Here is a 24,605-nt window from a genome sequence, read left to right on the forward strand (position 1 = left end):
TTTTAATTTCATGGCTGCAGTCACCATCTGCAGTGATTTTGGAGCCCCAAAAAATAAAGTCTGACACTGTTTCCACTGTTTCCCCATCTATTTGCCATGAAGTGATGGGACCAGATGCCATGATCTTCGTTTTCTGAATGTTGAGCTTTAAGCCAACTTTTTCACTCTCCTCTTTCACTTTCATCAAGAGGCTTTTTAGTTCCTCTTCACTTTCTGTCATAAGGGTGGTGTCATCTGCATATCCGAGGTTATTGATATTTCTCACAGCAATCGTGATTTCAGCTTGTGCTTCTTCCAGCCCAGCGTTTCACATGATGTACTCTGCATGTAAGTTAATTAAGTGGGCTGACAATATACATTCTTGATGTACTCCTTTCCCTGTATGGAATCAGTCTATTTTTCCATGTCCAGTTCTAACTCTTCCTTCCTGACCTGCATATATGTTTCTCAAAAGGCAGGTCAGGTGGTCTGGTATTCCCATCTCTTTCAGAATTTTCCACAGTTTATTAATGTGATCCACACAGTCAAAGGCTTTGGCATAGTCAATAAACAGAAATAGATGTTTTTCTGGAACACTCTTGCTTTTTCCATGATCCAGCAGATGTTCGGAATTTGATCCCTGGTTCCTCTGACCTTTCTAAAACCAGCTTGAACATCTGGAAGTTCACGGTTCACTTACTGCTCAAGCCTGGCTTGGAGAATTTTGAGCATTACTTTACTAGCGTGTAGATGAGTGCAATTGTGCGGTAGTTTGAGCATTCTTTGGCATTGCCTTTCTTTGGGATTGGAATGAAAACTGACCTTTTCCAGTCCTGTGGCCACTGCTGAGTTTCCCAAATTTGCTGGCATATTGAGTGCAGCACTTTCACAGCATCATCTTTCAGGATTTGAAATAGCTCAACTGGAATTCCAACACCTCCACTAGCTTTGTTCATAGTGATGCTTTCTAAGGCCCACTTGACTTCACATTCCAGGATGTCTGGGTCTAGGTGAGTGATCACACCATCGTGATTATCTTGGTCATGAAGATCTTTTTTGTTCAGTCCTTCTGTGTATTTTTGCCACCTCTTCTTAATATCTTCTGCTTCTGTAGGTCCATACCATTTCTGTCCTTTATCAAGCCCATCTTTGCATGAAATGTTCCCTTGGTATCTCTAATTTTCTTGAAGAGATCTCTAGTCTTTCCCATTCTGTTGTTTTCCTCTATTTCTTTGCATTGATCACCGAGGAGGGCTTTCTTATCTCTCCTTGCTATTCTTTGAAACTCTGCATTCAGATGCTTATATCTTTCCTTTTGTCTTTTGTTTTTCACTTCTCTTCTTTTCACAGCTATTTGTAAGGCCTCCCCAGACAGCCATTTTGCTTTTTTTTCATTTCTTTTCCATGGGGATGGTCTTGATGGAGACAAGTCCTGTCTCCTGTACAGTGTCACAAACCTCCGTCCATACTTCATCAGGCATTCTATCATATCTAGTCCCTTAAATATATTTCTCACTTCCACTGTATACTCATAAGGAATTTGATTTAGGTCATACTTGAATGGTCTAGTGGTTTTCTCTACTTTCTTCAATTTAAGTCTGAATTTGCCATTAAGGAGTTCATGATCTGAGCCACAGTCAGCTCCTGATCTTTTTTTTTTCTGACTGTATAGAACTTCTCCCTCTTCGACTGCAAAGAATATAATCAGTCTGATTTCAGTGTTGACCATCTGGTGATATCCATGTGTAGAGTCTTCTCTTGTGTTGTTGGAAGAAGGTGTTTGCTATGACCAGTGTGTTCTCTTGGCAAAACTCTATTAGCCTTTGCCCTGCTTCATTCCGTATTCCAAGGCCAAATTTGCCTGTTACTCCAGGTGTTTCTTGACTTCCTACTTTTGCATTCCAGTCCCCTATAATGAAAAGGACATCTTTTTGGGGTGTTAGTTCTAAAAGGTCTTGTAGGTCTTCATAGAACCGTTTAACTTCAGCTTCTTCAGTGTTACTGGTTGGGGCATAGACTTGGATTACTGCGATATTGAATGGTTTGCCTTGGAAATGAACAGAGATCATTCTGTCGTTTTTGAGATTGCATCCAAGTGCTATAGATTGCACCCAAGGACTATACAGTCCATGGAATTCTCCAGGCCTGAATACTGGAATGGATAGCCATCCCCTTCTCCAGGGGATCTCCCCAACCCAGAGATGGAACAGTCCATAATCTAATCGATTCTTCAGTGCTCTATTGTCCAGCTCTTGCATCTGTAGATGACTATTGGAAAGACCATAGGTTTGATTATACGGACCTTTGTCAGCAAAGTGATATCTTTGCTTTTTAACACACTGTGTAGTTTTGTCATAGCTTTCCTGCCAAGAAGAAATCATCTTCTAATTTCAAGGCTACAGTTACCATCCGCACTGAATTTAGAGTCCAAGAAAAGGAAATCGGTCACTGCTTCTATCTTTTCCCCTTCTGTTTGCCATGAAATGATGGGACTGAATGCCATGATCTTAGTTTTATTAATGTTGAGTTTTAAGCCAACTTTTTCACTCTCCTCCTTCACCCTCATCAAGAGGTATCACTAAATCAATGAAGTCAGTTTTTAAGTGAACCAAAAACCCTAGTTATTAATTTGTGTATGATGCCTAACTGGATATATGAACCCAAACTCACAGAGTTAACCTGAGAATGAGTAGGAGAGAACCACTATGTTTTCCTCTTTATGAACTTCAGTTAAAAGGAAAATATGGCTTAAAATTTTTTTAATGTCCTCTAGTTCTCTTTCCTCCTTCTTCCTTGGCAGAGATGGGCATTCAGAAGGAAGACAGTCCTATGGATGCTGCCTGTCTCATTTTGTTTATTTTTCTAAATATGCTGAAAATACATTTTTCCTGTACTGAAAACTTGCCAACTTACTGTAAACTGATAAAAGTTCATCAGAAATTAGTGCTATTGGGGTGCTAAAAAGCAAAGGCAGCTCTAAAAATATAACATGAGTAGTACCTGAAGATGAAGCACTTTATCACTCAGAGGTTAAAACTTCATAGTAGATAAAACTCTGGGAATGAATCATTGATGTGTTGCTTCTGTTAAAAAGCAAAAACAAAACACCTTAGATACTGGGATTTGGAATTAAGGGTAGAGTATGTGGGCTTCCCCAGTTGCTCAGTGATAAAGAGTATGACTGTAATGGGGGAGAAGTGGGATTGATCCCTGAGTTGGGAGAATTACCTAGAAGAGGAAATGGTAACCGGCTGCAATATTATTGCCTGGGAAATCCCATGGACAAAGGAACCTGGTGGGCTATAGTCCATCAGCTTCACAACTTAGCAACTAAACAATAACAAAAATGTCCTGTCAAAACTGGGAAGAAATCATGTGGTTAAATGTCTGACATTGATAGTGCCTCTGTTAGGACACAAGTGTGTCACATCACACAGGAAACTGAGATAAAGAAATTTGGGCATCAGCAGCTGGTGCATCAGGAACCATGTGGTTCAGTCCTTGAGGTGGAGACAGGTCACATATCCATTTCCTGGGGCCTTGTGTTAGGTGAACTTCCTCTACCGCTGGCCTTGCTCTGGTAACAGCTCTTCCCCATCTGTTGATTGTATTTCAGTGTCTCCTTCTGGCCCACACCAGATTTTCTCTTTCAAAAGTAATAAAGTTCCACAAAATTTGGAAAGCACCTGACATCTGTGTTCACCTCATGTGAGGGGCGTCAGCACCTACCACACAGAGTGCACATAGCAATGATGGAGACAGGGTGCCATATGAGTCCAGTTTATTTTTTTTCAGTTTTGCTATATTCTATTATTTTCCCAAGTTCAAAAATAATCTGAAGTATTCTATACAGAGATGTATAGTTTGAATAGTTATTATTTGTTCTATTTTCCTTAAATTATAACTTTTTCAGTGCTTTCCTTTGTTTAAAGTGTGATATGATATCTTGGAGTCAGTTAATTGTTATAAGAATATATCCTTTTTACAATTACACTTACTAAGGAAACAGTGTTAGAATACTGGAGTGGACTGCAATTTCCTTAGCCAGGGGATCTCACCCAGGATCGAGCCCAAGTCTCCTGTTTGGCAGGTGGATTCTTTACCACTGAGCCACCAGGGAAGCCCACCTTCATCCAGCCAACAAATATCTACTAAGAGCTTGTTAGGCAATGCTGCAGATTCTGAGGCTGTCACAATCATCAAGAGATAAAATGTCTGTCCTTCAGGAGCTGAAATTCTCCTGGAGAAGTTGAAAATCAAGCCAATCATATGTAACAAAATACACATATGTAACGAAATCTCAGTGCTGATACATGCAAAGGAGAAGAGTGAAGCAGAACTTGAGGAAGGGTGAGCTGATAGCATTATTAATAATCGGCAATATCTATTGATCTGTTACAAATTCTACATGCACTGACACATTTAATATTCTTAACAATCTTAAGAGGTATACATGTTTATAATTATGATATTATAGTCTTACATAGAGTTTAGGAAGATAAGATAGAGTAGGTTCAGGAACTTGCCCAATTGGCACAGCCAGGCAAGACTTATGCCCAGGCTGCCTGGCTTCAAGTCTCCAATTTATTTTTGTTTGGCTGGAAAAAAAATATTTAACAAAAGTCTAAAATGCGGTATTTTGGTGCAATCTCAAAAATGACAGAGTGATCTCAGTTCATTTCCAAGGGAAATTCGGTATCACAGTAATCCAAGTCTATGCCCCAACTACTAATGCTAAAAAAGCTGAAGTTGAACAGTTCAGTGAAGAACTAGAAGACTTTCTAGAACTAAAACCAAAAACAATGTCTTCTTAATCATAGGGAACTGAAATGTGAAAGTAGGAAATCAGGAGATACCTGGAGTAACAGGCAAGTTTGGCCTTGTAGTACAAAATGAAGCAGGACAAAGGCTAACAGAGTTTTGTCAAGAGAACGTTCTGGTCATAGCAAACACCCTTTTCCAACAACACAAGAGACAACTCTACACATGGACATCACCAGATGGTCAATACTGAAATCAGATTGATTATATTCATTGCAGCCAAAGACGGAAAAGCTCTATACTGTCAGCAAAAACAAGATGGCAGTTGACTATGGCTCAGATCATGAACTCCTTGTTACAAAACTCAGGCATAAATTGAAGAAAGTAGGGGAAACCACAAGGCAATTCCGACATGACCTAAAACAAATCCCTTACAAATTATACAGTGGAAGTGACAAGTAGATTCAAGGGATTAGTTCTGAAGTGCCTGAAGATCTATGGACAGAGGTTTGTAACACTACAGGAGGTGGTGAACAAAACCATCCCCAAGAAAAAGAAATGCAACAAGGCAAAATGGTTGTCTGAGAAGGCCTTACAAATAGCTGAGAAAAGAAGAGAAGCTAAAGGCAAAGGAGAAAAGGAAAGATATACCCATCTCAATATTGAGTTCCAAAGAATAGCACAGAGAGATAAGACAGCCTTTCTAAGTGATCAATGCAAAGAAATAGAGGAAAACAATAGAAAAGGAAAGACCAGAGATTCCTTCAATAAAATTAGCAATACCAAGAGAACGTTTCCTGCAAGGATGGGCAAAATAAAGGACATAAACCGTATGGACCTAACAGAAGCAGAAGAGATTAAGAAGTGGTGGCAAGAATACATGGAAGAACTATTTTTAAAAAAGGTCTTAATGACCCAAATAGCTACAATGATGTGATCACTCACTTAAAGACAGACATCCTGGAACACAAAGTCAAGTGGGCTTTAGAAAGCATCATAATGAAGAAAGCTAGTGGTGACAGAATTCTAACTGATCTATTTCAAATCCTAAAAGATGATGCCATGAAAGTGTTGCACTCAATATGCCAGCAAATTTGGAAGACTCAGCAGTGGCCACAGGACTGGAAAAAAGTCAGTCTTCATTTCCATCCTAAAGAAGGGCAGTGCTAAAGAATGTTTAAATTACCACACAATTGCACGCATTTCACATGCTAGCAAAGCAATACTCAAAATCCTTCATGCTAGGCTTCAATAGTACATGAAGCAAGAACTTCCAAATGTACAAACTGTATTTAGAAAAGCCAGAGGAACCAGAGATCAAATTGCCAACATACATTGGGTCATCAAAAAAGCAACAGAATTCCATTAAAAAAAAAATCTACTTCATTGACTACACTAAAGCCTTTTACTGTGTGGATCACAACACATTGTGGAAAATTCTTAAAGAGATAGGAATACCAGACCATCTTACCTGCATCCTGTGAAACCTATATGCTGGTCAAGATGCAACAGTTACAACCGGACATGGAACAGCTGTTCCAAAGCAACAATTTGGACTGGTTCCAAATTGGGAAAGGAGTATGTCAAGGCTGTATGTTGTCACCTTGCTTATTTGACTTATATGCAGAGTACATCATGCAAAATGCCGGGCTGGATGAAGCACAAGCTGGCATCAAGATTTCTGGGAGAAATATCAATAAACTCAGATATGCATCTGATACCACCCAATCATAGAAAGTGAAGAGGACTAAAGAGCCCCTTGATAAAAGTGAAAGAAGAGTGTGAAAAAGCTGGCTTAAAACTCAACATTCAAGAAACTAAGATCATGCCATCCTGTCTCATCCTACATTGCAGTAGATGGGGAAACAGTGGAAACAATGACAGACTTTATTTCCAAAATCACTGCAGATGGTGACTGCAGCCATGAAATTAAAAGATGCTTGCTCCTGGGAAGAGGAGTTACAAGAAACCTAGACAGAATATTAAAAAGCAGAGACATCACTTTACTGACAAAGTCCATGTAATCAAACCTATGGTTTTCCCAGTAGTCATGTACCAATGTGAGGGTTGGATCATAAAGAAGGCTGAGTATTGAAGAACTGATGCTTTTGAACTGTGGTTCTGGAGAAAATTGTTGAGAGTCCCTTGGACAGCAAGGAGATCAAACCAGTCAATCCTAAAGGAAGTCAACCCTGAATTTTCCTTGGATGGACTGATGATGAAGCTGAAGCTCCAACACTTTGGCCACCTGATGTGAAGAGCCAACCCATTGAAAAAGACCCTAATGCTGGGAAAGATGGAAGGCAGGTGGATAAGGGTACAAAAGAAGACAAGATGGGTGGATGGCATCACCAATTTAATGGACCTGAGTTTGAACAAACTCCAAGCAATAGTGAAGGACTGGGAACACTGGTGTGCTGCTGTCCATGGGGTTGCAAAGTGTTGGGCACGACTCAGTGACTGGACGACAATAACCTGTATCCATATGCTTCGGGAAATAAGATGTTGTGTTTTATTTTTCATGTGTTTTCATTCACTACAATGCATTTATGACACTGAAGAAAATGCACTTGATTTGTCCACTATTTATAGGATTAAACTTGGGAAAGAACCATCATCAGAATGGGTTCCAGGATTACTAATGTATAAGGGGCAGTTTGTCATTGCTTGAACTTGCATATATTAAACTTCAGAAAATAATAAAGGGTCAATAAGCTTATATCTTCAGAGAACCAGTTTTTATGTAAAATTTTTGAAAGTTTTTCTCTAGTATACCAACTCCTATGCAAAATGTACTTTGGGAAACTTGACTCAACCATAAAGATCCTTTTAACTTTTCTGTTTAAGTCACATTGGGAGAAATAGCTTCACTTTTTGAGAGACTTCCGTAACTAACCCCTAGGTGGGGTTTCTGGTGGATGTCCTGTGATGGGAATGGGGGACACTGAGATCTTTCTGTCCTGAGTTGACTCCACCCTCTTTCTCAGTGAACATTCACTAGAAGGAGCTCTCCCCATCACCTGGCTGTACAGGAAAGATGCATAAGAAGTCCTGAGAATGTCAAAGCTCTAATGTCTAAGAGGCTTGTCTACTTCAGGAACAGTTTGCTTAGAAAAATGTCATTCTTTCTGTATCCATAGGTACAACTTAAAGAATCCATCGAATGTCTTCCTGCTAAAATGAATACCGAATTAGCAGAATCTGGATTGAACTTGAGTGTTGGCCAGAAACAACTGGTGTGCCTTGCCAGGGCTCTTCTCAGGAAGAATCAGATATTGATTATTGACAAAGCCACATCAAACGTGGATCCAAGGTATGGAGCTGAGCCCCAGGAAGTCTTGAACTGACTTGTAAATGTGGTAAATGGAAAACATTTAGTGAATCTTTGAAATGTTTCTAAGTGCTCTTTTGGCCTCATGGATATCTGTTGATAATATTAATTCCAGAAAACAAAAGAAAAAACCAAGACATGTTATATGGTGTTAATGTTTTGAGGCACAATAAGAGAGCTGAATTCCTAAATCCAACTCCTGATAGTTTCAAGCAATTTTGAGGGAAGACTAATTTTCCATCATTTTATAAAAAATATTAAATTTCTAAGTAGATTTTTATACTTAGTTTTTTAGGAACAAGACTATATGTTAAAGTATTGATCTTTAAAAACATTGTAAAAATATCATAGGTTATTTTTAAGTCTTAAGTCTGCTTTTCCTGTCTTTATTGAACTAAATAAACTTCTTTGTTTCTAGAACTGATGAGTTAATACAAGGAAAAATTCGTGAGAGATTCGCCCAGTGCACTGTGCTGACCATTGCACACAGATTGAGCAACATTATTGACTATGATTGGATACTGGTAAGACCCTCTCCATTTTAGTTGTTTCCATTTATGTTCAATTTTCAATGTATCCTTCCATGTAAAATTTGATAGGAACGTCCATTAATTTTTCTTTTAGTTTTTTCTCTCATTCCTGAAAATTACTCAAGTACTTAACTATACTTTTAGAATGCACTATTAAATAATATATCCAATAATCTTATATTTTCATATTAAAAGTTTATTTGAATTGTCATTTTTTTATGATCACCAACCATTAAAATATTTCAAACCCAAGTTATAGCTCCATATTTTAGTGGTGCAGAACGCCATCATCTTCACTGTATCATAGTAATTTCAGCATTTTTGGATTCTCTTATCAAAAAATTTGGCTCTAATTTAGATTGCCAGGAAGTTGATGGCTAAAGTTGTAGAATTTCTCAGGAGTCCATGAGAAGAAAAAGCCTAGTGAGAAAAACAGTACTTTAACTGAAAGGATTTCATATAAGAAATGTATTACATATGCATTAGAGGGCTAGAAAAATGAAACACTGGGGTAATGATTTTAGAAAGCAGCTACCATATCCTCAGACAGATCTCCAGACCTGAGAATTCAGAAGAGAGGCCCTAAAAAATTGATGCTCAGACCTCCAAGGAGAGGTCACTGCCTGGTTGCTGGTCATATTTGTGAGGGGGCAGGATGGGGCTGGTTCTCCAGGTGCTAATAGCTGGGAGCTGAGTCAGGTCCCAGTGCCGAGGTGATGCTAGTAGCAGAATCAGGTAGCACATTAGCTGTTTCCACCTTCAGTCTCCTTCTAGGGCCCCCTACTTGCAGGACCTAACAAAGGCCACCTGGAAAAAGAGTCTGAACTGCTGCAGTGACTTGCAGAGACCCAGCTTCTGCATCACAGATGAGAGTTTGGAAAGAAAGGCAAATCAGGGATGAGAGACTAACTAAACAACCAGCAAGTCTCTTACACAATATCTCTGTTCTGCACACATGGCAAGTTCCAGGCTTTGGTCTCTGGTTATCTGTCTAGTATATTCCTTCCAGGTTTGGTTGGCTCTTTCTTCCTTAGTAATTTAATATTTCCATCCTTAGCTTTATTTCCTTCCTCTAACTATTCCTTTTCTCTCTTTTTCATTTTATCTCTTTCCTTGTCCTTTCCCTCTGTTGTTTGCTCAGTTTCAATAAATGTTAGGATGTGGCTTTATAAAACAAAAAAAGCATTCCTCAAAGGAAAAACTTTGGCAGCAAATAATCTCAGGGAATGCAAGATACTTTAAGGTATTTTGATGCTTCATACAAAACAGGTAATAATCACTAATGAGTGGTCAGTAATACCCACAGTTCCTTATGTCTAAGGATAATAGTACCTTCTCTTTTGACTTCTTGGGCAGCTTCTAGAATATCACCTCCTATCCTACTTCACGTGCATTGTCAGATGGGATCATCAGTGGGACACTGAGAAGATACCAGGCTGTCAGCATTGAGGCAGTGCCTGTAGCCTCACACCCCAAGCTGGATGTGCTCAGGAGTGAGCTCTGGGGAGGCAGACAACAGGAGTGGGACATCCTGTCGTCTAGGCTCCAAGCAGTGTGTCTGGTCACGTGGACTAGATATCACAGTAGGAAGCAGGCTCTACCTGCAGACTTTCATGAAAGACGGGGTGACATTCAAGATTGCCCAACGGTGACTCTTAATTTCTAGAAATGTTTTGTGTCAGTCCTTCATTTTGTGTTCTTGAATGCTAATTGGAAAAGTAACCTTTTATTTCTAGTTTTTACCTGTCACTTTGTTGTTCTTACCTCTCAACGTTGTATTTCAAAGACTGTCCCCCAAAGCACCATTTTTCCATAATAAATAAATGATGCTGTGAAATGTACCTGTTTCAAGCCCTTTGTCAGGCTTTAGACATAGCAGCAGAAAGATGGCTTGATCTTCAGCTCAGTTAAGGGTCTGTTCAATTAAATTCTTTGTTCCTAAATGTACCCTAAAGATTTATTTTTGGTTTTTAGGTATTATAGCATTAATGACATTCATGGTAACAGATTCTTTTTATTATCTAATTCTTAGAAATACTGTCACCCTGGAATGTGTGGTTGGTTAGGGAAACTGAAGAAGCACAGAAATGGAGGACATGTCGCCTGATCAGTCCTAAAGTGTTATCACTCAGCACCTGATCTGCAGATGTGAATATCTATATCCTCTGAACCAGTCAGCTTTGTTGCTATTATCAAAATATGCTCATTTTTTAATGCTTTACTTATCAGTTTGTTGTTCAGTCATTCAGTTGTGTTTGACTCTTTGTGACCCTATGGACTGCAGCATGCGAGGCTTCCCTGTCCTTCACTATCTCCCAGAGCTTACTCAAACCCATGTCCATTGAGTCGGTGATGCCATCCAACATCTCATCCTCTGTCATACCCTTCTCCTCCTGCCCTCAATCTTTCCCATCATCAGGGTCTTTTCCAGTGAGTTGGCTCTTCATATCAGGTGGCCAAAGTATTGGGACTTCAGCTTCACCATCAGTCCTTCCAGTGAATATACAGGGTTGATTTCCTTTGGGATTGACTGTTTGATCTCCTTGCTGTCCAGGGAACTCTCAAGAGTCTTCTCCAGCACCACAATTCAAAAGCATCAATTCATTGGCTGGCACTCAGCCTTCTTTATGGTCCAAATCTCACATCTATACATGACTTCTGGAAAAATCATAGCTTTGACTCTATGGGCCTTTGTCAGCAAAGCAATGTCTCTCCTTTTTAATACACTCTCTAGGTTTGTCATAACTTTTTTTCCCAAGGAATAAGCATCTTGGAATATCTTGTCAATATCTCCTGGTAAATTTCTGTAACCTCAATTTTTTCTCTTTTGGTCAATGTCTGTGAACAAATCTTTAAAGGACTTTTATGAAGCAATGTACAGCCAGTCCCTCCCCAACTTTCTAGTTTTGTCTCACTCTCTTCTCCCTCCTTCCTTTACAGCTAAAAACCACACTGATGGTCTTTCAGTTCTCCAGATTCAATGTTCACTCTCTTACAATGTGCTCTCTGTAGACTGTTGACTTAGTCTAAGGTGCCTGCAGTGGATAATGGTGAGATGGTGGGACTTGGGGTAGATAAGAAAATGGAGCCAAGTGGACTGTGTGATGGATTGAACATGGGATCTGAGGGCAGAGAGAGAAGTTGATGCTGGTTTCTGGGTGCAGAGACTGAGCATCTGGGTGAATGGGGAAGATGGAGGGAGAAGGGAAAGGCAAGGGTTCTGTTTGGAGTCTGTCATCACTGTGATGAATGACCTTGTTTCCAGAAAGGATCTTACCCTTCACCGTGGAACTGCTCTTCCCACTCCTGTGTTGGGAGACCTTCAGTTTAAGGTTCCCTGGTTGAGATCATCAGTGGTGTCACAAGGAGGTCCCACCGGGAGATGTAAGCTTGGACCTGTGTTTACTTCTCATTCTGAGCTAGTTTTTGTTGCTGACTCCTCTTGTAGGAATAACAAGATTAGACCTCAGGGCACCAAGAGACAGGCATCCCCCAGCTTCAGGGTTGGGGATTGTCCTCTGTGCTCCATTCACCCCAGGTGTAAAGCTTATATGTGATTCTAGAGCTTCTAATTATCAATTGGCTTTCAGTGCAGCAAAAATATCACAAATAATGTTCTTTCTCAAACCTTCAATTTTTGAGGCAATCTTAATTTTTATTGCTTGCTTTAGAACTGTAGACATACCTTGTTTTATTGTGCTTCCCAGATACTGCATTCTTTACAACCTGAGAGCTTGTCATAAACCTGCATCAAGCACGTCTATAGGCACCATTTTTCCATCAGCATCTGCTTATTCCATGTCTCTGTGTCACCTTTTGGTAATTCTCACAATATATCAGACATTTTTACTATCATTGCAGTTGCTTTGATGAACTGTAACATCAATGATCTTTGATATTACTACTATGACTTACTGAAGTCCCTGATGATGGTTAATATTTTTTAGCAATGCCTTAAGTTAAGGTCTGTACATTTATTTTTTTTCAGACATAATGCTATTGCACACATGCTTGGGTATAGTATATTGTAAACATAACTTCTATATGCCCTGGAAAACCAGAAAATTCATGTGACTAACTTTACTGCAATATTCAGTGTATTCTGGTGTTCTGAAACTGAACCCACAATAGCTCTGAGGGATGCTTGTACCAGTTACTTTCTGGAAAGCAAGTGATTGTTCTGAAAGCTTTAAGGGCATAAAGACAAGTCAATCTGCTGCAAAGCCTGATGCTTCACAGGGCGGGCTGCCAGCCTGGGGGAGGGGCTGGGCAAGTGGCAGATGCTGACGAAGGAGGGGCATAACCAACAGCGCTGTCACCATAGAGTCCTGTCACTGCAAGTGTTAAAGTGTAATAATTACATATTGTTGCACTGATGAATATTTTGGCACAAACATAGATGGATATTTTCTTTTATTCTCTTTTTTAAAATGAAGAATCTAACTCATAAAAATATATTTTTGTTACAGAAGAGCAATAAATGTGCAAGGTAGAAATAGGAAAAAAATTTTAAATCTTGTAAAGGGAAGATTACAAAATACCCACCACCAGAACGTAACAGTTGTATGCTGCTGCTTCTGCTAAGTCGCTTCAATCATGTCCGACTCTGTGAGACCTCAGCCCACCAGGCTCCCCCATCCCTGGGATTCTCCAGGCAAGAACACGGGAGTGGGCTGCCATTTCCTTCTCCAATGCATGAAAGTGAAAAGTGAAAGTGAAGTCGCTCAGTCATGTCCGACTCTTAGAGACCCCATGGACTGCAGCGTACCAGGTTCCTCCGTCCATGGGATTTTCCAGGCAAAAGTACTGGAGTGGGTTGCCATTGCCTAGTGCTGTAATAATATTGGGATAAAATTAGAACTATTAATAGTGTAATGCTGCTGCTGCTGCTAAGTTGCTTCAGTCATGTCTGACTCTGTGTGACCCCAGAGATGGTAGCCCACTATGCTCCCCTGTCCCTGGGATTCTCCAGGCAAGAACACTGGAGTGGGCTGCCATTTCCTTCTCCAATGCATGAAAGTGAAAAGTGAAAGTGAAGTCTCTCAGTCGTGTCCGACTCCTAGCGACCCCATGGATTGCAGCCTACCAGGCTCCTCTGTCCATGGGATTTTCCAGGCAAGAGTACTGGAATGGGGTGCCATTGCCTAATAGTCTTATGCAAAACAGAGTGTTTCATCAGCAGAATTTTTATAGCAACAATATATTCTTAAAATCCCCCATGTCATTACTTCTCTATAGCACAATTTTAATAGCTGCCTAAAATTTCATCTTAGAGATCGAGTATAGTTAATCTGTAACTTTGACATAATATGGGCTTGCCTGGTGGCTCAGACTGTTATGAATCTGCCTGCAATGCAGGAGACCCAGGTTTGACCCCTGGATCAGGAAGATCCCCTGCAGAAGGGAAGGGCTACTCATTCCAGTATTCTTGACTGGAGAATTCCATGGACAGAAGAACCGAGCAGGCTGCAGTCCATGGGGTTGCAAAGAGTCGGACATGACTGAGCAACTAACACTTCACTTTAGAGATTATATATTTTTCAAATTGTCACTTTTTTTCAAAACTCTTGAAATAATTAGATGGATATGGTTTTGCTTAGCATAAGTAAACAAGAGAAAAGGCTTTTTGGGAAACAACTGTGACCCAATTAATACCTTTGTGTATGTGTTGGCTCTCTGAAGGGTCTTCCCTTGTGGTTCAGATGGTAAAGCTCTCTGAAGGGATTTACCCAGTTTTGGTTTGTTAAACCAAGCCATTAATGTTTCAGAGTTTTATTTTACAAAGAAATTCTCTTAAAGTATCTTAAAGATGTCATAACAGCATCTAAGTTATGATTAAGCATAAAAGTCATAACAGCAACTAAGTTCAACTTACTCATTTGCTCCAAACTAGTGGAGCAAGACAGACAAATTAGAAACCCTTTTTCTCTAAGACTCACTACTGTCTCTACATTAGAGGGTTCTTCCTACAGATTTTAGGATTAGCTGGGTGCTTGTGACCTGCTTTCTCTGCAGCCAATAGCACAGCTGTTGCCTCTAATTCCTGCACACTGCAGTTTTCATATCACCTGAATTCTCCCTAGAACCATGAACAAAGAAGCATGTGACAATCTGCACTTGCATTAACAGTATTGTTGTCTGTGGTCAACATTTTCACTGTCTGCAGTTAGAAAATTCTTTGGAAATGAATGATGAAGAACCAAAACCGGGGACAGGAAACACAGATTCCACCTCTTTTGTTTATAGTCAATCTTATGATTTTGTTTTTTGTTTCTTCCTCAACACAAACCTCTTCTCAGAAGAATTTTCCCCAGGGAAATCAAAACCAGAAACTGTTGTAACATCCCCACCTGGAAAGCACAAAACAGCTCATGTCTAACTAGAGTTTTACTTACATTCTGTTTTTCACCTTCATGGAACATTTCTTTCAGAAGCCTACATGGCTGCAATTAGAATATTTCAGAAGAGAAAACTCCTTCAAAAACTCCAAAAGATTTCACTCAAGTTTTCAAAGGAAAATAACTAATATGGAGGTAGAAAGCACAGTTGGGAAGAAGAGATACTTTAAGAGGGGAGTGCTTCTGTGCAAAGGCAGAAGATTTGGGAAAATGACTGTAGAGGCAACTATAACCCAGCCTTCATCACCCCCCTGGTGAGAGACTAATTTATTATTTAAAGATCTAGGAAAGGATTTTGAGTTAATACTTGCCATGTTGCCCTGTCACTGAGAAAATCGCGGGCACCCATGTTACCAATGAGGGACCCACGATGCAAGTTTGGACAGCTGTCCCTGTGTCATCACCTGGCGACCAGAAACAAAGATATGACACAGACCTTCCCCTTGCAGCTCTACTTGTCAATAAGTGGGGCTCTCTCTCTACTGTTGTCATCATTTCTTATCAGGCTTTAACTCCATCCTCTCCTGCCCCCCACCTCTCCATGCACTCGCCCACATCTCCTTGCATTCCTCCTTTTCACTGATGGCATCTTGCCAATGAAATGGATCGAGTTATTTTGCAGTGGGTCCATTTAATTTTTATGTCTAGACAGCTACCAAGAATATATACACATAAACAGGTTTGATAACTATGTCTCATTGGGCTTATGTAACTCACTTGTCCAACATAATGTTTTTTTACATAACTGACTAGAGCTTGATAAGTAATTCAAGGTTGGGGTTCCTGGAGAGATCCTGGGGTTCAGGGATTATTATCACACCAATTTGAATGTGTGATTTAGTTTATAGTTTAACTTGTGTTACAGCAAGGGTGGGGACATAGTGGGAAATCATACAACGTTATTCTTATAAGGGATGTTAAACTTCTAAAACTATACCTATTTACACAAAGAGAATTTAGATTTGCTTTATGTTTATTTATTCTGAAATATCTACAGTCTTTGATCAAGCCAGTAAATGTAAAGGCTAAGTTGGTAAAATTCTGTTTCTGGCTATTTTTCAGTCTATGCCCCATCTTAGCTCTTATAGCCCCTAATGTGAGTCTTTTAAGTTTAATTAGATGCAGCTTATTTTTGCTTTTATTTCTTTGCTTTGGGAGACTGATCTAAGAAAATATTGCTGCAATTTATGTCAAAGAGTTTTCTGCCTGTGTTTTCCTTTTTGTTTATAATACCCAGTCTTATCTTAGGTCTTTAAACTATTTTGAGTTTATTTTTATGTGTGGTATGAGGGAGTTTTCTAATTTCATTCATTTCCAGGTGTGCAGCTTTCCCAGTATTATCTAGCAAAGAGACTGTCTTTTCTTCTCTATATATTCTTACCTAATCTTTCATAGATTAATTAAACATAGATATTTTGAGACCTGTGTTTTAAAACTGCAGTTTTTCTTCTTCAACTTCAGGAGGAGCAGTTATGTTCTATTATGCTATGCTTAAGTAAAATTGCACGTTCACAGCATCTAAATTGGCATGCTCAATTGGCATATAGAAAATTAATTATGTAGATGAGACATTCAATTATTCTTGGACTCTTCTGAGAAAGCTGCTCTTAACAATGATTCACAGTATAAACAAAAGATTAATAGAAATATGCCCTTTGTGAGACTTAAAAAATGTTTCCAATTAAATAAAAAGGATGAAGTTAGCTGCAATACTTATGTGTAGAAAAAATAACTTGTGTCTTGTTTAGAGTTCCAGCATATTCTCTTCTTTTTAAAAAAAAAATAATTTTATTAATATATTTTTGACTGTGCTGGGTCTTCATTGCTGTGTGGGCTTTTCTCTAGTTGCGGCAAATGTGCAGACGTCTCCTTGCAGAGGCTTCTGTTGTTGTGAGGCACAGGCTCTAGGTGCTCAGGCTTCAGTAGTTGTGACATGTGGGCTCAGTAGTTGTGGTGCATGAACTTATTTGCTCCACAGTATGTGGGGTCTTCCCGGACTAGGGATCAAACCTGTGACTCCTGCATTGGCGGGCAGATTCTTTTACACTGAGCCACCAGGTAAGCCCATACCACATATTCTCTTTAGATACATTTACTCTAAATATGACCTAAATGAATAATTAAATTCCGCTTAACATCAGAACTGGAGAAGGCAATGGCACCCCACTCCAGTACTCTTGCCTGGAAAATCCCATGGACGGAGGAGCCTGGTAGGCTGCAGTCCATGGGGTCACAAAGAGTTGGACACGACTGAGTGACTTCACTTTCACTTTTCACTTTCATGCATTGGAGAAGGAAATGGCAACTCACTCCAATGTTCTTGCCTGGAGAATCCCAGGGATGGCGGAGCCTGGTGGACTGCGGTCTATGGGGTCGCACAGAGTCAGACATGACTGAAGTGACTTAGCAGCAGCAGCAGTAACATCAGAACTGTTTTTGTAGTTCTATTATTTGGGTCAATTATTTCAGGTACTTTTTCCTCTTCCATAACCATTAACCAAGGTCACTCATAAGTAGAGAGGCAAAGTTAAGAGCCCCTTCCTCTCCCTTTCAATTTCCAATTAGCAGGTTTATTAATGAGTAATAAAAGGGGTGAAACGTAGGTAGCTTAAGAAAGAAAGAGAAAGAAGCAAATAAAAGTAATTTGTGAAAACAGATTCATATCCTAGGCAGTTCAGGTTGGGCTGCCCCATGTGCTGTGCAGGCTGTGATCACTTCAGTTTGGAGCTCAATTTCTTATTTGCTTTTATAGTCTTATCCAAAAAGAAAACTGTATTTCTAGAAATTCCTTCTGTTCAGAGCAGTTCTGCAAAAGCTGCTTATATAGCAGCTCTTTTTGCCAGCCTTCCACTCTCATAATAATAAATTACAGCTACAACCAATGTCAAGAAGCATCTTAACCTCTTGGACAAGGGATTCTGCCCCTCTTATTCAGTCGCTCAGTCTCTCAGTTTCAGAGTCTTTGCAACCCCATGGACTGCAGCACTCCAGACTTCCCTGTCCTTCACTACTTACTGGAATTTGCTCAAACTCATGTCCATTAAATTGGTGATGCCATCCAACCATCTCATCTTCTGTCGTACCCTTCTCCTCCTGCCTTCAATCTTTCCCAGCATCAGGGATTTTTGCAGGGAGTCAGCTCTTCCCATTAGGTGGCCAAAGTAATGGAGTTTCATCTTCAGCATTAGTTCTTCCAGTAGGGGCTGACATAATCCAGGATCCTAAAGAAATTCCGGAAGCATTTACTTTTTTCCCCCAAAATATTGCTCAGATTGTCAAATCAACTTGACAATTAATTTGTTGTCAGGAAACTGCCATGTGGTTTGTATGATGTCAACCTACTTTTTAGATAAAAGCAGTCTGATTTTCTTGAATCAAGATATTTCCCAACTTTGTGTATCTGTATAAATAGCCCTCGAAGGTCAGAGTCTGAGAGCCAAAAGCACTAACTAATGATAACAACCCCAAATGCCCTGGGCAGTATATAAAATGCTACAGACTGTTCAGTTCCAGTAATCATATTCTAAACTTTTTATTTTCTTCCTTTCCTATAACCATATAATGATGAAAGGTCGGGCTGGGCCTTTGTCTCCCTAGTAAAACATAGTAATCAAACTATTTAAATATCAGTCCTACCACCCAAATTCTCCCTGACCTGCCCCTTTTTGAAATATTATCTGAGTTATGTTACTGGGGGATATTGTGTGCTAATGGGTTTCTTTCTGCTGTTAACAGGTTTTGGATTCAGGGACACGGAAAGAATATAGTCGGCCATATAATTTGCTGCAAAATAGAAACAGCCTGTTTTACAAGATGGTGCAACAACTGGGCGAGGCAGAGGCTGCTGTCCTCACCAAAAGGGCAAAATAGGTGAGCCTGCTGCGGGAAGCTGTAATTAAAATTCACCTCCAGGGTTCACTCTTCACAGGATCTCCACCAAGGGTCTGGGAGCAAGCACTCTGTGCTCTTTTCAGTTAGAAGCCTCCAGAGAGGAAGCTTCATGACTGGGTCTTAACAACATGTAGCAGGTGGAAGGCAGGTCTGCTGAGAATCTGCAGCAGTGCTGGGGGTGGGGTCGGGATGTGTGAACCCTTCTGTGTGCACACACCTGTGCCTGAGACAGATTTTGGATTCGACTTTCCACATGTTCGGACTCTGAGTTGAGATTCTCATGGAGCACTGAACACTCTCATTTTTTGGACCCTTTACATTCATTCTGACTTGTGCTCAACACATTTGTGAATCAGGTTCTGTCAAGGAATATCCAGGAAATTTGAGAGTTTAAGGGGAAAAACTTGGAATATTTTGATTCTAGGAAGCTGTTCTAGAGAAAGGTGTAGGTCTCTTCTGTTTCCTAACCTGTAAAGAAAACTCTCACCTGATATTATCACTTTCTCCCTAATTCTTTGTTGTTTAGAATTAGGTCCATTTTCACCGCCCCTGCCCCCCCATGTTTCCTCTGCCTTCTAGAAGGTGAAATTGTCATCAGTACAAATCAGGAACTCACAATACCCTTAAAACTGTAGTCTGAATGGTGCTTGAAGGTTACAGAGCACTTTCTCAGAGATGAGGTGTGTGAAGCACTAAGCACTGTGTGTGGTGTGAGGAAGGGGCTCAGTGAGTAACATTCAGGTCACGTGGTATCTTCCTAAGAGAGGTGTAGTGGTAACCAAGGTCTGGTTTAAGAGACTTAGCCATTGTCAAGCAGCCATCTGTAATTCTTTCTGGAACCAAGTGGGAGTGGGATTGGAGTTGATGAGAAGATAGAGGGAGGGAAGGAAGGTCTGGTGTTCTTACCTCTTAACGTGTGTGGTTCAGGGTGGGATGTGGTTTCCCCATCAAAACTTTATCTCTGGATGTTTTAAATTATGGATATATTTTCCATTTTTCATACTTTTCTGCCATTCCCAGATTTTCACTTGTAAATAGAATAAGAGTATTTGTGTAATATTTAAAATGTCTTAAAGAAAACATGTCCCAGTATCTTAGGTACTTGTATAAGAAAGATTTATCTAAAATGTGGCCTGATTTCATCACTGTCTTCTCTCAATCCTCTGTAGAAATGAGCAAATGCAGAGCAAGACCTTCTGCTGCTCATCAGGTAGGAGACTTCCTGGGTCCCAGAGCTGGCTGAAGAGTTGGTAGAGTTAGAGTTTGTGCTTAGGTTTAGGGACAAGGAAGTCTGTGTTCTGAACTTTTCATAAGTACTTACATTGTATGCAAATGTAGAGAAGCTGAACAAGGGTATTTTTTTTTTTTGTATGGCTGAAATTCACAGAGTGCTTTTATCCACTAGAGTGTCTCCCAGTCAGACTATCCATCCTGAGACCTAGAGAGCCAGGAATCTCCCAAACCCTTTGCTCTTTTGACCTTAGGCATTTCACATCAAAAAGAGGTGTTCCCACCTGTATGTCAAAGTATCCATTTTAAAACTATATCATCATGACATTGAATAATGAGAAATAGAACACAGGATTTTAGATTGGTCCAGATAATAAGATAATAGGATTCAACACTCTCTTTGTACAGATGAGGAAACTAAGGTGCTTTAGAAGGAGGGTGGCCCTATGTATATAACTGGTGTTAAGCTAGTCTGCAGCAGACACAGAATTATAAATTTGGTCTTTTAGTAAATGTTTTAAAACAAGTGTAACATACATACTGAAGCAGACATAGGTCATAGAATTAGAAATCTTGTGATTCCAGGTCTGGTAATCCTGCACCTACTGTAACAATATTAATGGTAAGTTACATTTGTGTAGTTCTTTGTTTTATACAGTTCTCACATGTATGATTTCACATAATCTCATGATGGTCCATTTTTATCCCATGTCATGGATGAGGAGAGTGTGTACAGGGCTCACCAAAGGTGACAGAGCTGGTCCAAGGAGCACAGAGGGGGGAACTGCTGGCAGAGTCGAAGTGCCGTCCTAGGTATTGTGTTCTGTGTCGAGCCTGAGAACACTGCTCCTGTCACATGTTAGCCAAGGTCGGGCCAGTCACCGAAGTTCACAGGGAGGCAGAACCTCACTCATGGATTTCAGTCCTGCCACTGGCTCAAGTCCCTCTACAGAAAGAAATACATTTCTTAATTCTCATCCCATCTTGACATTACTTCTGCATACTCTGCATCCTTTTAGGAGGATAAACTGTCAGATTATCGGTTTTTTTGAATGTGCAAGCATCAGATATCAGTGCATTGTTCAGAGCTGTAACACGGGGAGCACTAGCCTAAGTCACAAGGTTCTCACTCTAATAGAACAGAATTCATTCATCTGAAAAGAAAACCCAATATCTGGGAGAAGGTGCTTCCACATCACATTTTCTTGAACTTGCAGCTCAGGTGAGCTGACACTGTCTGATTGACCCTTTTGGATGATCCTTGAAATAGTAGAGAAAGTCCCTTTTAGGTACATAAAGCTAAAGGGGGCAGTAGTGTGCTAGGGCTGCCATACAAAAACCAAAGAGTAGGCGACTTAAAGAGCAGAAACTTATATCCTCACAGCCCTGGAGGTTGGAAATCTGACGTCAAGGTGTCAGCAGGGTTGTTTTCCTCTGAGGTCTCGCTCCTTGCCTTGTAGACACCATCTTCCCTCTGTGTCCTCACATGCTCTTCCTTTTATTTGAGCCTGTGTCCTGGTCTCTTTATATGAGAACTCCAATCTGTTAGATTAAGATCCACCTGTATGATTTCATTTTAACTTTATTGCCTCTTTAAAGACACTGTCTCCAAATACAGTCACATTCTGTGGTACTGGAGGGTTTAGGACTTCAACATGTAAAATTGGAGGAAGGAAGGCCAGGGGTCTCCAAATGGAGGGAGTGGGCTGCAAGTGTCAGACATTTTTTCTCTCTCTCATAAGCTGCAGGAAGAATCAAACTACTAGTGTTATATGTTTTCCCCTTCTCTATACAATTTATATCTGCCAAAAAAGAAATACAAAAAGATAAAATGGTTGTCTGAGGAGGCCTTACAAATAGCTGAGAAAAGAAGAGAAGCTAAAGGCAAAGGAGAAAAGGAAAGGTATACCCATTTGAATGCAGAGTTTCAAAGAAGAGCAAGGAGAGATAAGAAAGCCTTCCTCAGTGATCAGTGCAAAGAAATAGAGGAAAACAATAGAATGGGAAAGACTAGAGATCTCTTCGAGAAAATTAGAAATACCAAGGGAACATTACATGCAAAGATGGGTACAATAAAGGACAGAAATGGTATGGACCTAACAGAAGCAGAAGATATTAAGAACAGGTGGCAAGAATACACAGAAGAACTATACAAAAAAGATATTCATGATGCAGACAATCACGATGGTGTGATCACTCACCTAGAACCAGGTATCCTGGAATGCAAAGTCAAGTGGGGCTTAGGAAGCATCACTAAGAACTAAGCTAGTGGAGGTCATGAAATTCCAGTTGAGCTAGTTAAAATCCTAAAGGATGATCCTGTGAAAGTGCTACACTCAGTATGCCAGCAAATTTGGAAAACTCAGCAGTGGCCACAGGACTGGAAAAGGTCAGATTTCATTCCAATCCCAAAGAAAGGCAATAGCAAAGAATGCTTGAATTACTGCACAATTGCACTCATCTCACATGCTAGCAAAGTAATGCTCAAAATTCTCCAAGCCAGGTTTCAACAGGATGTGAACTGTAAATTCCCAGATGTTTAAGTAGCTGGATTTAAAAAAGGCAGAGGAACCTGAGATCAAATTGCCAACAGCTACTGAATCATCAAAAAAGCAAGAGAGTTCCACGAAAACATCTACTTCTGTTTTATAGACTATGCCAAAGCCTTTGACTCTGTGGATCACAACAAACTGTGCAAAATCCTTCAAGTGATGGGAATACCAGACCACCTGATCAGCTCCCTGAGAAATCTATATGCAGGTCAGGAAGCAATAGTAAAAACTGGACATGGAACAACAGGCTGGTTCCAAATTGGGAAAGGAGTACATCAAGGCTGTATATTGTCACCCTGCTTATTTAACTTATATGCAGAGTACATCATGAGAAATGCTGGACTGGATGAAGTACAAGCTGGAATCAAGATTGCCGGGAGAAATATCAATAACTTCAGATATGTAGATGACACCACCCTTATGGCAGAAAGTGAGGAAGAATTAAAGAGCCTCCTGATGAGGAGAGAGGAGACCCAAAAAGTTGACTTAAAGCTCAACATTGAGAAAACTAAGATCATTGCATCTGGTCTCATCACTTCATGGCAAATAGATGGGGAAACAATGGAACCAATGACAAGCTTTGTTTTTTTGGGCTCCGAAATCACTGCAGATGGTGACTGCAGCCATGAAATTAAAAGACGCTTGCTCCTTGGAGCTTCCCTGGTGGCTCAGAGGTTAAAGCATCTGCCTGCAATGTGGGAGACCTGGGTTCAATCCCTGGGTTGGGAAGATCCCATGGAGAAGGAAATGGCAACCCACTCCAGTATTCTTGCCATGGATGAAGGAGCCTGGTGGGCTAGAGTCCACAGGTCGCAAAGAGTCAGACACAACTGAGCGACTTCACATTCACTTTCTTTGCTCCTTGGAAGAAAAACTTTGACCAACCTAGATAGCATATTAAAAAGCAGAGCATTGCTTTAACTACAAAGGTCCATCTAGTCAAAGCTATGGTTTTTCCAGTAGTCATGTATGGATGTGAGAAATGGACAATAAAGAAAGCTGAGCACAGAAGAATTGATGCCTTTGAACTGTGGTGTTGGAGAAGACTCTTGCGAGTCCCTTGGACTGCAAGGAGATCCAACCAGTGCATCCTAAAGGAAATCAGTCCTGAATATTCATTAGAAGGACTGATGCTGAAGGTGAAACTCCAATATTTTGGCCTCCTGATGTGAAGAACTGACCCATTTGAAAAGGCCCTGATGCTGGGAATAATTGAAGGCTGGAGAAGGGGATGGCAGAGGATGAGATGGTTGGATAGCATCAGCAACTCAATGGGCATGAGTTTGAGTAAGCTCTAGGAGTTGGTGATGGACAGGGAAGCCTGGCATGCTGCAGTCCATGGGACACAAAGAGTAGGATAGGACTCAGTGACTGAACTGAAATGATACAAATTTGAAAAGGAGATTTCTTTTAAAATTATGTGTTGCCATAGGATACCTGGTTCCACCTGAACTTTTCTCAAACCTTGAGCTAACCAATGCATTTTTCTTATGGAAATGTTTTTCTTAAACTATGTTAATGAACTATGTATTTATCCTAGATTCTGTCTTCAAGTCAGTTCCCCTAAGACTCAGAATGGACTTGAGAAACCAGAATGTTTACTCATTCAAATGTTCTCTTAAGCTATGTCAATGAGAATATAATTGCTTAGAAATGTGCCTTTCTTCAAGATTCATGTCAATCGTTTTATGGCCAGGGACAGTTCATCTTGTGCCAATGTTGTCTCAAAATGCAAGTTGTTTGTGAGGGGCCTGGTACCATTCTCTGAGTTTTAAGACATTTCCTTTCTCTAATTAGCAGACTGCTAGTAGCTATATTGATCTTCCCTGTAACTCAGATGGTAAAGAATCTGCCTATGATGCAGGAGACCTGGGTTAGATACCTGGGTCAGAAAGATCCTCTGGAGAAGGGATTGACCATCCAGTCCAGTATT

The 24,605-nt window shown here is 40.2% G+C and overlaps 1 protein-coding gene across 1 annotated transcript in view; it reads left to right on the forward strand.

Moving 5' to 3' along the window:
• Positions 1-24,605, forward strand: part of LOC129624642 (ATP-binding cassette sub-family C member 4-like) — a 182,164-nt gene that overhangs the window by 152,632 nt on the left and 4,927 nt on the right. The window contains 3 exon segments of the mRNA XM_055542795.1: positions 7,881-8,053; positions 8,490-8,595; positions 18,735-18,869. Of these exon segments, the coding sequence (XP_055398770.1) occupies positions 7,881-8,053; positions 8,490-8,595; positions 18,735-18,869 (414 nt within the window).

Source organism: Bubalus kerabau, chromosome 12 (genome assembly GCF_029407905.1).
Source record: "Bubalus kerabau isolate K-KA32 ecotype Philippines breed swamp buffalo chromosome 12, PCC_UOA_SB_1v2, whole genome shotgun sequence".
Classification (NCBI taxonomy): Eukaryota; Metazoa; Chordata; class Mammalia; order Artiodactyla; family Bovidae; genus Bubalus; species Bubalus kerabau.